Source organism: Colobus angolensis, unplaced genomic scaffold (assembly GCF_000951035.1).
Source record: "Colobus angolensis palliatus isolate OR3802 unplaced genomic scaffold, Cang.pa_1.0 Scaffold31, whole genome shotgun sequence".
In the NCBI taxonomy this organism is placed as follows: Eukaryota; Metazoa; Chordata; class Mammalia; order Primates; family Cercopithecidae; genus Colobus; species Colobus angolensis.
The window spans coordinates 11609258-11624479 of record NW_012116377.1 but is presented as its reverse complement, the minus strand read 5'-3'; the positions used below and the strand labels follow the sequence as shown (position 1 = coordinate 11624479).

Here is a 15222-nt window from a genome sequence, read left to right as displayed (position 1 = left end):
ACGCATTAAAAGTCTGGAAAAATATTTGAAATATATAAATAAAAAGCCTTAAAAGTGATGACCAATTAGTTCCATTACAAATAATCTTCTTAAGGAAATAATCAGATATATATGTAAAAACTTCTGTTCAAAAATGTTCTCCACAGTATTACAACAGTAACAAGTTGAAAACAAACTTTGTCTCGCAACAGGGAGTTGGATAAATAGATACTGGTTCATTCACCTGATGGGACGGGATTATATGAACTATAAAAAATAAAATGTTAGAGGAATATTTAGTGACATGAGAATATATCAATGATCTAATGTCAGGTAAAAGGAAAATCAGGATATAGAAGGATGAGATCAAAACTGTGTCAAAAAATTTACATTTACTTGCACAGAAAAATAAATAAAAAACATTAAAATTTCAAGTGATTTTTACTGCATGATGTGATTACAGTTGATTTTTATTTTCTTCTTATGCCTATTTCTCAATTATTGACAACTGAACATTACTTTTAAAACTGGTTATGAAAATTTTCATGTGGCCACATTTTATATAATCATCATTTCTGTATTACCTGCTTTTATTCAGCAAAATTTCTCCTTAGCCATTCCCATCTAGTTTTTGTTGCTTCCAGTATTACTATGTAAGGAGACTACAAGTGTCAGTTTACAGTAAATGTACTCAAAATGCTTTCAGATACCCACAGAAAAAGAAAACGAGGATTAGAAGAGAGACAGAGTAAACTAGTTTACCTCTATAGACTTAATTTGACGTGTCTCTCCCAAGAACATTTTCTCTTAGATCTTTTTTTTAAACTGTATTCTTAGAATTGAACTGTAAACAAATGTGGTACCTTGGCTATAGCTTTATACTCTTAATAGCCAGACTTCATTATAGTATAATTAGAGAGGATTATTATGATTTTTCAACTGAATTTTCAACTCAAAATAGTTTATTTTGATTAAATTGTTTTGATAAAATGTTGTGTGCCTGTGGTTGTTTCTCATAAATTCTTCCATCAATTACAACTTAAATTTTCTCTAGCTTTCTACTTAGGACGGAGTAGAGAATTTGTTTTGAAACTTCTTTCTTATCTCTCTTATGGAAGATAGAGAAGACCTCAAAGGTGCATGTATGTCAAAAGGTTCTAGAGAAGATCTAGGGCTAGTTGAATAGTTCTAAATGTCTCTTGCTCTTTGTGAAAGCTGGAAATGAAGTAGGTAAGGGCCTCTCCCTTCCCAAAGAATAGCTGATAGCATTTGCCTGTTCTACAGAACTCCTTCGCCTCAAAACTTCTGTGTTATACAGCATGCAGATAATAATGTTTTATCTCTTACCCATTCATAGAGGGTAAAAGAGAGCAGGCACTGAACACAGCCTCCTTTTAAACTGGTTTTTAAAAAACTACCTCTGTGGCTCGGCACACTGGCTCACACCTGTAATCCCAGCACTTTGGGAGGCCAAGGTGGGTGGATCACCTGAGGTCAAGAGTTCGAGACCAGCTTGGCCAACATGGTGAAACCCCGTTTCTACTAAAAATACAAAAATTAGCCAGGTGTGGTAGTGTGTACTTATAGTCTCAGCTACTTGGGAGGTGAGGCAGGAGCCTGAACCAGGCAGGTGGAGGTTGCAGTGAGCCGAGATCGTGCCACTGTACTCCAGCCTGAGTGACAGAGTGTGACTCCACCTCAAAACAACAACAAAAAACTACCTCTGTTTCTAACTTCTAATTGACTATAGATTATAGTGTTTAATACTGCATCATCAATATTTTAAATACCATTTCATACTATTAGTATGAAAAACATAGTAATCATTAAAATTACATCTGTTAGAATATTTAATCTGTCAGAAAACTGGGTTTGGGAAACAATTTAGGTATGTAGGCTATGAAATATGGCAAAAATGAAAAGACTATGGAGCATGAAGGTGGAAGTAAAGTACAAACCAGAAAGACAGGACAAAAGTGAGATTTGGTGATTTAAATAGGGACTAAATTGTAAACAGATGTGCTTACTGGATTCATGTTTTACTTTCATGTTTGAAAACATTAGGAACTGATGTGATTTCAAATGTAATTCCCTCATTTATTATTAAATAACATCTAGCTATTTTGTTCAGAGTTTCTATAATCACTCAAAAATCAAACAATTATTCTTCCAACTGGTTTCTTTGTAAGAATTAGTAGGCACTGGACCACCTGGCCTCTGTATTACACTTCTGAAAATAAAATGACTGATCAGATGTCATATTCTGAAAATAAGTAAATCCCATGATTTACATTTAATCAGTCTGAATTTTTACCATTAAAGTGAGAGTTGACCAAACTTTCTGCTGCCAAGACACTGTGCCTCAGAGGGAGAGAAAAAAGATACTATTCTGCATTTAAGAAGCTCAGTTTCAAGGTGAAATCAACAAATGTAATTAAAACACTTAAAAATCAGCACTGTGATAGAGGTAAGTAAATTGTAAGGTTTCTCTAATAGAACTAGAGCAGCTGTTAGCTGCTTCAGAAAACCTTGCTGAAGGAAGAGTACTTAAGAGACAATAAAGTTTCTGAATATGAGAAATGACTAAATAAAAAAGAAACCACTATGAAAGTGCATTAGCAAGGGTATGACTATAAAAGAATGCCTCTTGCTGAATCTAAAGAACACTAATCAATCTGAACCCATAAGTGTGACTGGTGGGCAGTCCCTCTCCCAAAACCATGGGAGGGGGAAATTACTGAGATAAGACCTGAGCACAAAAAGACAGAAATAACCTTTGAAAAAAAACCAAGCTACAAAGGAAGCAAGAGACATTTGCATGAACTGTAACAACTAATAGAAGAGGGAAGGTGCTGAACTGGAGCAAACTGAAAATTAAAAAATTAAATAGAATCCAACAGGTTAGAACTGCATTTCAGTATATTCTGCAACCTCAAATGCAAAAATACTGGAAAGGTAACAAACACAAAATGTGAGACTTAAATAATTTTTGCTTCACCGTTTATCTTTTTTAATGGAAATATTTATAACTCTTCTGGTCACATAAATAAAGCAACGGAATTTCTATTTTAAAATAATGGAATATTAGATTCCATAGAGTTTTTCCACTTAGAAGTGGAAAAAAATCTGTAATCCTGGGCTACTTTTAAATAGAGATTTTAATATTGAAAGAGAGAGTATATGAGCAAATTTGGCAACTATTGTGGGACTAAACATTAATGCTCTGAATCCATGTATAAGGGTGCCTTTAAATTTAAGATGCCAGATAACTAAGGATGATAGCAGGTAGAACCCATAAGTAATACCTACTCTATCTGAATTCACCACCAAAGGCAATACCAAGAGCACCTCAGATGCTTTGGGTAGAAAAATATATACTGTGACTCAAAAAGTACTCAATATTTCCCAGATTTATCTAACCACAGAAATGCTTTTTTTAAAAAAAAAAAAAGTTTGTAAGATAGGCAATAAACTTTGAGTAATAATAGACGGATAACACTTGCCTCTCAGTGTTATCTATTTAATGCATCTATTTGTCTAGCTAGATTTGTAAATTTTCAAGGACAGAAAATGTGCCATACGCATTTTTCCTCCTATCATTTTCCAAGTGCCAGAAAATAAGCTAAAAACTTTATATTATCTCAAATTTTACATTATCTTGATCATACAAGTGTATAAACTATTACTCTCATTTTATAGATTGGAAGTTTGAGGCTGAGAGAGGTGGGGCATTGTCCAAGTTCACTCAACCAGTAAGTTGCTGAAATGAGATACAAACTTGAATCTGTTAAACTGCCACGGGATGGATCCCCTGGCATATACTAGGCACTTGATATATATTTAAAAATTAATTCTTTTCTTTGCTACCGATAATATTCACACCCAATAATATTTTAAATCCATCTTTAATTCTTCCCTGAAGAAAACATTAATCAATTAATAGGATACCCACTAAGAGACACAGTTAGCTAGAGTGATTTCAATGTCTTCAACTCTGTGACTACATAGTATTTTGAACCCCAGAGCTATTTTTAAATGTTTTTATAACTGAGAAATGCATCTGCAGTTATTAAAAGAATAGTTTCAGTTTTCTTTAAAAAACTAACTTCTGTAAAATGCCAGTTTCATTTTAATGAACTAAAGCTTGGCTGTAAGTTAGGCTGCATGAAAAAGTCACCTCTGAAACAGTTCTTCTTTATCATAAATTACCTAGCAGCTAAGTTACTTTTTCTTGTTTTGTGACCTCGGAGAATCTGGATTGGTTAGTCATTTCAGAAAGTGGGCTATGTCTTCAGTATTTCCTTTTCAGTCTACTTGAAATAAATGCCAAACTATATCATAATTCAATGAAGATATCCATCCATGCCATATTTATTCAGGAAAATCAGGTTAACAGACTTAAACTCTTATATGCATACATGTTATTGTTATAATTATATATACACAATCATGATAACTGTTGGTTTTGAGGGTTTAATAATATAACTATTGTTGGCTTCCTTTGTAGGCTCGTCCCCTCCCCAAATATCTTAAGTGGATAGGATTGTATATTTAACACATCAGATTCCTGTCTTACGTCCTTTGCTTTGAAAGTGCATCTGGTTACTGGAGTGTTGGTACCCAGAAATGTACAGAAAAAGAACGAAAAGATAACAATAAACATACTAGGAAATTTTTTAAAAATCACCTAAATTTCAATTCAACTGTACTCTAGTAAGATTCTCTGATCATCAATCCCCTCACCAAATTTTTTTACCTGAAACTCCTCTGCAAAGCAATCACAGCAGATGGAAGCTTCTTTAATCTTTTCCTTGTCTGAAAACCCTTCCAATAGGCTTGAATTAAGCATGCTGCTTGATGTAGTTTCTGAAATTAAATGCCAAAAACAACTTAGAGATATCTCTAGGAAGGTCTTAAAAAAAAAAATACCTCTTAAAGTATCAGGCCAGGGCAAGTATTAATCTCTAGCTCTAACAAGATGGGTAGGGATATTAAACCTTACCTCCCAAAGGAGGTATGTTAGGCTCGATAAGACAACTTCTAGAACATACTCAAGATATAGTCTAGTTAGCTCCAAATTCTCCCTGGATAAGCTCACTTCCATTTCCTTTTCAAAGATTTCATAGTCCACCTGACCTTTCATAATCTTTTTTGAGCTAGCATGTTAACGTTTTTATTTAATAGACAATCAACCTAGTTAGGTTCAAACTATAAGCTCTGTTGACCATTGTGGATGGTTGCTTGAATCTCTATCTAGTTCTGTAAGCTTTTGGTATGCTATTCTCTTGATGGACCATTGGGCTTAAAAGGTGAGTGAGCTGTCTGAGTTCTTGACTGAATTCTGTCACAGTCTCCTGTTTACTTAGTAGACTTCTGAGTCATCACATGAAATGAAAAAGGGTACAGCTATTAATAATAAAATATGATTTCTATGATTTTGTTACCTAATCAATATGAATTTGAGCACATGCATAGTTTTGAGATTAATCTAAACTCAGGATGGTTCATATATACAGAAAAAAGAAATTCCCTTCTTCTGCATTCTTCCTTCCAGCCTCCTCCAACCCATTCTCCTGCCTTACTGAACTTCTTTTCATTGTTTCTGCTTGTATTTTTAAATTTATTGCCTTTTTAGTTTTGGATTTTAGATACACAATGTCCCCTTTTCCTTTTAAATTAAAAAATATCTTTAGTCATTTTAGATGTTTTCCATATTTAAGTCTTTATCTGGAAATCAAAAAGTTATATGCCTCTTCCTGTTGGAATGGGCTATTTAGAGCCATCATTTTGAGTATACTAGAGGAAGTATGATGAAATAATCAATAACCTGCTGCCTCAAATTTCTAAATAATTTTTATTAAGACCATTTCTTACACAAAGGAAAAGGTATTATTGCCGTATCTCAAAGAACAAGAAGGGTAGCCATAGGTGACCATAAATACAGTTTGCTACCATTAGAGATTTTTTTGGAAAAACAATTTTAAAATTTTAAATAGCTTATAGATAAAATAAGATAAACATCAGAGATGGGGCTTTCATGAAAAATGCTGAGTGAAAGTGATGTGGCAGTATCTATAAACAGATGAAAATGGGAGATTGAAATTATGTTTTTCAGCAGGTTGAAGGCAGAGAGATACAATTTTGTAACATTATATTTTAAAGATGGGGTTTTGCTATGTTGACCAGGCTGGGGTGCAGTGGCTATTCATGGGTGTGATCATAGGGCAGTCTCCACTTTCTGGACTCAAGAGATCCTCCTGCCTCAACCTCCTGAGTAAAAATTTTAAAGATATTTCTATTTTGGGAGTATTTTGCTTGAAGTCTTAAGAGAAAGAAAGTGAGGAACATTTAAGGAAAACTAAGGTTTAATACAGTCAGCGAATATCATGCAATTTTTTTTTTTTCTGTAACTTAATACCTGCTCTTCTACTTCCTGACAGACCGTTGGGCTTAAAAGGCCAACGAGCTGTCTAAGTTCTTGACTGAATTCGGTCCCAGTTTCCTGTTTACTTAGTAGACTTCTGAGTCCTGAAATAGAATAGCAAAACGTACAACTATTATTATAACAATAAAATATGATTTTGTTATCTAATCAGTATTAATTTGAAGCCAAAAAGTCTGGGTTAAAAACAAATGAAAACAAGATTAATCACATGATTTTTCTTTTTCCTTTTCTCAGACTTCCAGGTTGAAATCTTTAAGATATTCCTCCCTCCTGAGAATTCTTACGTGCTCAATTGTGGGATCTGATTAAAAAAAAATCAGTCTAGACAATCTCTTTAATAAAAAAAAAAAAAAGGAGGAGGATGGAATCACTGTGGTAAATCAAAAAGTAGAGATAAATTTTTTTTACTTGAACATAAATACTTTAAGTGGAAACATTTTAAAGGTAAATTACTACAGACACATATTTAGTAAAAGTTTGTCCTGTGGAAGCACTCATGCAGATTATTATTAGTCATTATTAGTTGAAAAAGATTATTAAATATAAACATATGATAACATATATAATTTGGGGCAAATCAGTAGGTTCCTGGGAAAACATTATAGGTGAAGTGCTACAACACTAGGATAGTACATTTTCATGACAAAATAATACATAGCAGTAGTAAAAGGTACAAAGTAAGTACCATTTCCAGGTACTTGAAATGGTGTATTATAATGTGTGTATTCAAAATAAATACATAAGGTAAAATTGCCTTGTAGTGTATAACTGGGGAAACCACTATATGGATCTTTTAATGCCTTATATTCTCTTCAAGACCCAAGTTCTCAGCAGTATTAATAATTGTAAAGTATCTTCAGGAACCTGAATTAGTTCTGCTATTGAGATATAAGTCAAAGAAAGGGAGAAGGATTCAGGTAAAATTCCTTTATAACGACTCTGTTGGACATTCACATTTCTTTAGGAATCGAATTATAGAATTTGAAAATGTCTATCTGGCACAATATCAACTAAAGAACTCTATTACTGGTACTTTTCCTCTCTATTCCTACAATACCCCCAGTAATGACTAATGCAAGGTACATTATTACAATGTCTTCAAAATCATCAAGAATGATAAAGACCTTTCTAGTAGTTTAGGTATTAAATGCATCATATTATATTCTAACCTTTAAAAATTCCCATACAGTATCACCCTGTATTAATAAGTATATTTAATGGACTAGAATCCCATTTTCTGACCATGTTGAATAAGAAAAATAGGTTTTAATACATATATGGCTCTGGTCAGCAAAGAAATAAAACAAAGATAACATATAACTTTGCTTGGTAATTAAAAAATATATATACTACCTTTGTGATCTTGGACAAATTACCATGTCTCTGTTTCTATATCTATAAAATAAGGATAAGAATATCTGTCCCATAGGATTGTTGTGAAGATTAAATATTTTAATGCATGTAAAGTATATAGAATGTGTCTGACACACAGTAAATGCTCAATTAAATGAAAGCTATTATATAAGAATGTTAATACACTTACTCCTTTCATCTTCAAAATTTCTGACTTTTAATTCACATATGTATTTGAATTTGGAGGTAAGACAATTTTTTTTTGTTTGTTTTTGAGGAAAGACAGTGTTGAGTAATTATGGATAGTTCAAAATACCATAAGGGCTACTGGCCTCTCAAGCACAGCTCCATTTTCTCCACTAAAGCTGGTCTTGCTAAGGTCACTGATCTTTTTGGTCATTATTTTACTATACTATATGGTATATCCAACACATAACCTTTTTGTCAGAGAGGGAGTAAATATTCATTGCAACCTGATCAGAAAGGTATCTTCCACTTGCTATCTGTAGTGACATTAAGATAGCTTGATTATACAAAGACTTTTTTTTTCTGAATTGGTATAAAAATTGATGCCAATTTTTATGTAGAGTTTTATCTACATAGTTATCAACTCTTTAAAATATAAGAATTTTGTTTTTCATAAACCATCAATACAAATTTTCTTTTTGAGAATCCCAAGTAAAGAAAGAATGAATGCACTACCTTTGTAGCAGGTACTTTGTCTCAGTAAAATCAAAATTTCCTGATGGGATTCAGCCATCAACAGTAGGAGTTTTGTAGCAGTACTTCTTATGACTGGACTAGGAGTTGAAAAAAGCTTGAAAATAACTTCATCTAAAATTGAATACAGAGCTTTTCTTCCTATTCTGAGTAAATCACCACTAATAGAACAAAATAAAAAAAAAGTACCATTACTAATTGATACACAGGTATCACAACAAATTTAAAATAAAAGATTCAGTAACTTGATGCCAGACTGTGTCCTGATCCAAGAATATAACCACTTTTTAAAATATATGTTGGTTCCAAGAATATATCATATTCAGTCACTTAATATTTATTGAACTCCTACTATGTGCAAGGTACCATGTGTGCTAGGTACAATAGAGAATACAAAGTAGCCAAAGGCCCTCTCCTTAGAGAAGCTTGCAATCAAATCAAGGAGGAAAGATAAATGTGCAAAATACTAAATAATAAATAATTTAAAAGCTTCAAGGCAATGATAAAAGTGAAATCAAGACATGTACACAGTTAATTGTTAAATGATGTACAAAGACAAAAATGCCATAGGAATTCTACCATGTGCTTAATATAGGAGAAACTTAAAATCTTTCCTTGGTATTTCCTTCATTATACTAACAACCCATCTTATATTACTGATGTCATGAAAAATTATCTAAAACTTAGAAATAGTCAAAAGAAAAAGGTTAGTGAGTGTCCTTTTATTTACCCCTTTAAGGAGTATGTGATTTTCTAGGCGTATGTACCTCTGTTTAATTTTCTACTCACTATTAAAATATTTTACAATTCTGTAAAAATAGAGGTTGGCTGGTAGAAAACAATGCCAAAGATTCTTATCTAAGAGCAATGTAAACAGACTCTTATTCAAAGCAATACAAATGATTTCTGTCCAGTAGAAAAGGTAATTCTAAAGGCTACATTGCTTTATAAGTCATATTTTCCTATTAGCAAATTTTTAAAAATCTATCAGCAAATTTATTTCTATATTCCTTCAACAAACCAATTCCATAAATCTATTTTCCTCAAATTCTCCTTTGAACCTATATAAATATCTTACTTGTTCCTTCATTAATGAGTTGAATAAAATTTTGAGCAGTCAAATTTTATATTTGTATAAGACTCATGTTTGAGCTTTTTGAAAACTATACTTTAGTAGTTACTAAAATAATTTTGTTAAGAGAAAAGAGATCAGCAACATATCTTAAATGTAAAAATCTCTGGGTTGAAAGACTTTATAAAGTTATCCAATTAAAATATGTGAGAATCTTTGTGACATCTACTTCTGTGCCCCTGTGTCTCTTAAATGCTATTCCCTATGCCTAGGATGCTCACCCTTTCCCATCAGTCAATGTCATCACACCATTCAAAACTCAGATAAAAAATATGCTTATCTCAGAAAGCCTTCTACAGATATCCCTATCCCAATCTTATCACATCTTTACTCCATATCCCACCAAGAGTTTGTGCTATAATGTAATACAGTAGTTTAAATGCTTTTAGATGCTCTTCAACCTCCTAATCTTAAAGACATCCTCTCTATACCACTACCATCTTATCTCTCTGCTTCTCTTCTAATCTAAACTTCTCTGTCGCCACTACCTTACATCTCATTTCTCAAACCACTGCATTTAGTTTTCATTTTTTACTATTTCACTATACTATCCTTGGTAAGTTCATTTCATCAGCATAACTTCCCAAATGTCAAGTCACATATATATCATGAGTGATTCTTTTCCTAGACTTGCTTGTATCTGAAACTTCCTACTTAGCTTCTGTGATACAAAGTTCTGGTCTCCCCTCTACCTTCCACCCATACTTTTCCGATCATTCTTTTTCATTTGTCTTTATGGGCTCCACTTCCCCAATATAACCCTAAAAGGTTATTCCCTAAGACTCCATTTTCAAGTCATTTATTTTCTCACTGTATTCATACTTCCTACCAATCTCACTTTCTGTCATGTTTTTCACTACCATGTATAAGCTGATTTATAAATCTGTAACTCTAGTCCCCACCTCTTCCAGAAGTTAGTTTACCTATTCACCTGATGGACATTTGAGTTATAGCTAGTCCTTGGTTTTTACAAATAAAGCTCAATGAACATTTGTGTATAAGTCTTTATATAGATACTTACTTTTACTGCCTATTGAACTACCTATACTCAATATAACCAACACTGAATTCATCATCTGTCTCACAAAACCAACTCCTTATATATTCTACATACCACAGTCTGTCTAATCACTCAATACAGAAAACTTGGTATCATATCTGACTGCAGCATTTATTTTACCTACTCCATATCAAAACATTTACCAAGTCCTCATAATTTTTGTTTTTAATAGCTTTTTAAAAATATAATTGATATACAACAAACTGTACACATGTAAAGCATATAATTTCATCAGTTTGACCTGTTTCACCAATATAAAACAAGAAAATGAATATATCCATGACCCCTAAAAGCTTCCTTGTATTTCACTGTAGTTCCTCCCTTGTTGCCTTCCCTGTCATTCTATGCCCAGGCAACCACCGATCTGCTCTCTGAGAAAGTTGCCTTCTATTACTACTTTGCCGAGAGGCCTTTTTTAAAAATTAAAATCAGGGGTAGATAACGGATTTTGTCAAAAGCTTTTTCTGTATCTACTGATATGATGGTATTTTTTTTTTCATTTTTAGCTTGTTAACATAAGTTACAATGACTGACTTTAGAATATTAAACCAGCCCTGAATCCTGGGATAAACCAGACTTATTCACGATGTATTAACTTTTTAATACATTGCTGAATTTGACTTATTAAAATTTTGTTCAGAACATTTGTATCTATGTTTATGAGTACATTGATGCGTAGTTTTCTTATAATGTCTTCGTTTGGTTTTGGTATCAGGATAATGCTGACCTCAGAGAATGAGTTGAAGTGTTTCCTCCTTCTCGACTTTCTAGAAAAGTTTGCTTAAGATTATTATTTCTTCCTGAAGTGTTTAACAGAATTTACCAGTGAAAAAGCCATCCAGACCTGGAGTTCTCTTTGTGGGAAGGTTTTTAGCTACAAATTCAATTTTTCTTTATAGCTGTCTATATTTGGGTATATATTTGGGTTCTCTATTGCTTCTTGAGTAAATTTTGATAGTTTGTGTCTTTCAATCAATTTGTCCATTTCATCTAAGTTGTTAAATTTATAAGCATAAAGTTGTTCATATTATTCCCTTGTGATATTTTTAGTATCTGCAGGCTTTGTTACAATGTTACCTCTCTAATTACTGAGATTGGTCATTTGTATTATTTCTTTTCCTTTCCGTATTAATCTTAATCTTGCTACAGTTTTCTTCTTCTCAAAGAGCCAGTTTTGGTTTAATTTACTTTCTCAAAGAACTTCAATCTTCTCAAAGATCCAGTTTATGGTTTATTTTCTCTCACTTTTGCTTACTATTTTATTGATTTCTGCTCAACCTTTATCATTTTCTTTCTTCTGCTTAGAGTTTAATTCCCCCTTCTTTTCCTAGTTTCTTAAAAGGGAAAGCTGAGGTCAATGATTTGAGATTTTTCTTCTTTTCTAATATATAGGCATTAGTGATATAAATTTTCCCCTAAATATCATTCTGCTTTAATTAAGAATTTCCCCAGAAATTCTCATGTTGTGTTTTTATTTCCATTCATTTAAAAATAATTTCTAATTTCACTTTTGATTTCTCCTTTGTCTTGTGAATTATTTAGATGAATGTTATTATTTCCCACATATTTAGGGACTTTTCAGAGATCTTCTTGGTATCAATTTCCAACTTAATCCCATTGAGGCCAGAGAACATACTTTGTATAACTGAAATCCCTTTATGTTTTTCTTGTTTTTGAGACAGGGTCTCGCTCTGTCGCCTAGGCTGGAGTGTAGTGACGTGATCTCAACTCACTGCAACCTCTGCTTCCTGGGCTCAAGTGATTCTCCCACTTCAGCATCTAAGTAGCTGGGACTGGAGGCACGTGCCACCATGCCCAGCTAATTTTTTGTACTTTTTGTGGAGATGGGGTTTTGCCATGCTGCCCAGGCTGATCTCGAACTCCTGCAGTGCTCTGCTCACCTCAGCCTCCCAAAATGCTGAGATTACAAGCGTGAGCCACTGTGTCTGGCCCCTTTTATGTTTCTTGAGACTTTATTTATGGCCTGGAATATGCATTCTTCTTTGTAAATGTTCCATCTGCATTTGAAAAGAACATGTATTCTGTACTGTTTGGTAGAATGTTTGTAAAACGTCAATCAGGTCAAATTGGTTGATATTACTGTTCAGATCTTCTGTGGTCACACTAATTTTTTTGTCTACTTATTCTATTAAATATCAAAAGAGATATATTAACATCTTTTGCTCTAATTGAGGATTTCTCCTCGTAGTTCTGGTCAATTTTTGCTTGTGTATTTTAAAACTCTATTAGGTCAATAAACACATCCTTTGATGAACTGACTTTTTAAAAAATAACTTTCTTTAGCACTAGTAATATTCTTTGTTCTGTAACTTACTTTATCTGATACTAATACAGGTACTTCAACTTTCTGTACTATAAGCATGGTATATCTTGTTCCACCCCATTACTTTTAACCTATTTGTGTCTTTATATCTAAGGTGCATTTCTGGTAGACAGCATATAGTAGGTTTGTACTTGTTAAATCCAATCTGTCAATCTGTCTTTTAACTTTAGTTTTTCAACATTTACGTCTAATATAGATAGGTTTAAATCTACCACTTGGTTTTGTTTCTCCTTTGTTCTTTTTTTTTACTTCCTTCTTCTGGATTGCATATTTTTTAATGATTCATTTTTATTGCCTCTGTTAGTTTACCAGATGTAAATTCTTTGTTTTGCTATTTTCTTCATTGCTTTGAGGTTCAAAGTATACATTTCAATTTATCACAGTCTTATCACTTATCACAGTGATATTATACCACTTCATGTATAGTATAAAAGCCTTACATCAGTATACTTCCATTTATCTCCTCCCAGCCTTCATGCCCTTTTGGAATACATTCTACTTATACATATGTTCCTCAAGTACATTATTATTTTTGTGTAGGCAAATATATTATAGATATGTTAAAATAATATAAGAAAAACTATCTTATATGTTTATGTAATCACCATTTCCGATACTCTATTTCTTTGTGTAGATGAATTTCCTTTCTGGTGGAAGGACTTCTTTGAATATTGTTTGTAGTGTTGGTCTGCTAGTGATTTCTGAAGAAGTATTTCATCTTTGCTTTTGAATATATTTCTGCTGAGTATAAAATTCTAATTTGACAGTTTTCTTTTTCAGTATTCAACCGTCTTTTTACTTGTGGTGTTTCTGATAAGAAAGTTGCTGTCATCCTCATCTCTATTTCTCTATATAATGCTTTTGCATCTCTGGTTGCTTTTAAGATTTTTTTCTTTATCACTGGTTTGAGCATTTTGATTATGATGTGCCTCAATGTGGAATTTTCTTCATATTTATTGCCCTTGGGGTTTGATGACCTTTTTGAATCTGCATGTTTACAGTTTTCATCAAATTTGGAAAATGTTAAGCCATTACTTCTTCACACATTTTTTTGTGACCCTACTGCCTACTTTATGTACTCTGATTACACCTATGTAAGGTTGCTCAAAGTTGTCCCACAGTTCACTGACATGCTTTTATTTCCTTTTGTTTCTTTTTTGTTTTATTTTGGATAGTTTCTACTGATATGCCTTAAAGTTCACTAATCTGTAATGTTAATCTGCTGTTAATCCCATCCAGTGTATTTTTCATCTCAGATATTATAGATTTCATCTCTAGAAATTCACTTTGAGGCTTATATGTCTGTATTCAACTTTTTTAATATATGGAATATGGTTATATGGTTATAATAACTAGTGTCCTTGTCTGTTAATGCCAACATATGTATCAGTCTTGATTAACTCATTCTTCTCATTTTAGATTCTGTTTTCTTGTTTATTTGCATGCCCAGTACTTCAGTACCAGTAAAATCAAATCACCTGTTGAATCGTGGTATGTTTCGTAGCATAGTCATGACTGCAGAATCTATCAGTTTGTAGCAACGGCAAGAAATAGTCATTTTGCAGTAATAAAGAAACAGAAAAAAAGAGTCATCAAAGCAAATATTCTATGATGACACAGGGGGGATTTTTCTCACCCTTTTAAAAGCCAAATCGAAAGATTTCTAGTGAACTTCCCATCTTTGTAAAACCTACAATAAAAAAAATTTTTAAATACAGCCAGGTTCAATAACCACATGCAGTTAAGTTACTTGGAAACAGTTTGACCCTTTTGGGTCTTGCTTTTATGATCTGGAATAGTGCTCATTCTAATGCGAATTATTCCTCACTACTGGGGTAAAACCTTCCTAAACACTCTACCCAATGACCCATTGTTTATGAGACTTTCCAGTTTGGCTGTTGGAATCAGGTACTATTTCTGGCCCTGTGTGAGCTCCTTGCACTGTTCCTTTTAGTCCTTTTGGATTATTGTTTTCCCTGGCCTTGGGTAGTTCCTTACATATATGTGCAGATCAGTACTCTACTTAATACTTGAAGGAGGCCGGGCGCGGTGGCTCAAGCCTGTAATCCCAGCACTTTGGGAGGCCGAGACGGGCGGATCACGAGGTCAGCAGATCGAGACCATCCTGGCTAACATGGTGAAACCCCGTCTCTACTAAAAATACAAAAAACTAGCCGGGCGAGGTGGCG

The 15222-nt window shown here is 33.1% G+C and overlaps 1 protein-coding gene across 2 annotated transcripts in view; it reads right to left on the bottom strand.

Annotated features, from left to right (window-relative positions):
* Positions 1 to 15222, bottom strand: part of IQCB1 (IQ motif containing B1) — a 76152-nt gene that overhangs the window by 24635 nt on the left and 36295 nt on the right. The window contains exons 8-10 of one of the 2 annotated variants that reach the window (XM_011950832.1): positions 8480 to 8658; positions 6398 to 6507; positions 4736 to 4845 (exon numbers count right to left, since the gene is read on the bottom strand). The exons of the other annotated variant lie outside the window; for it this stretch is intronic. Of the exons in view, the coding sequence (XP_011806222.1) occupies positions 4736 to 4845; positions 6398 to 6507; positions 8480 to 8658 (399 nt within the window). The remainder of the gene's footprint in view (positions 1 to 4735; positions 4846 to 6397; positions 6508 to 8479; positions 8659 to 15222) is intronic. 2 annotated transcript variants of the gene reach the window in all.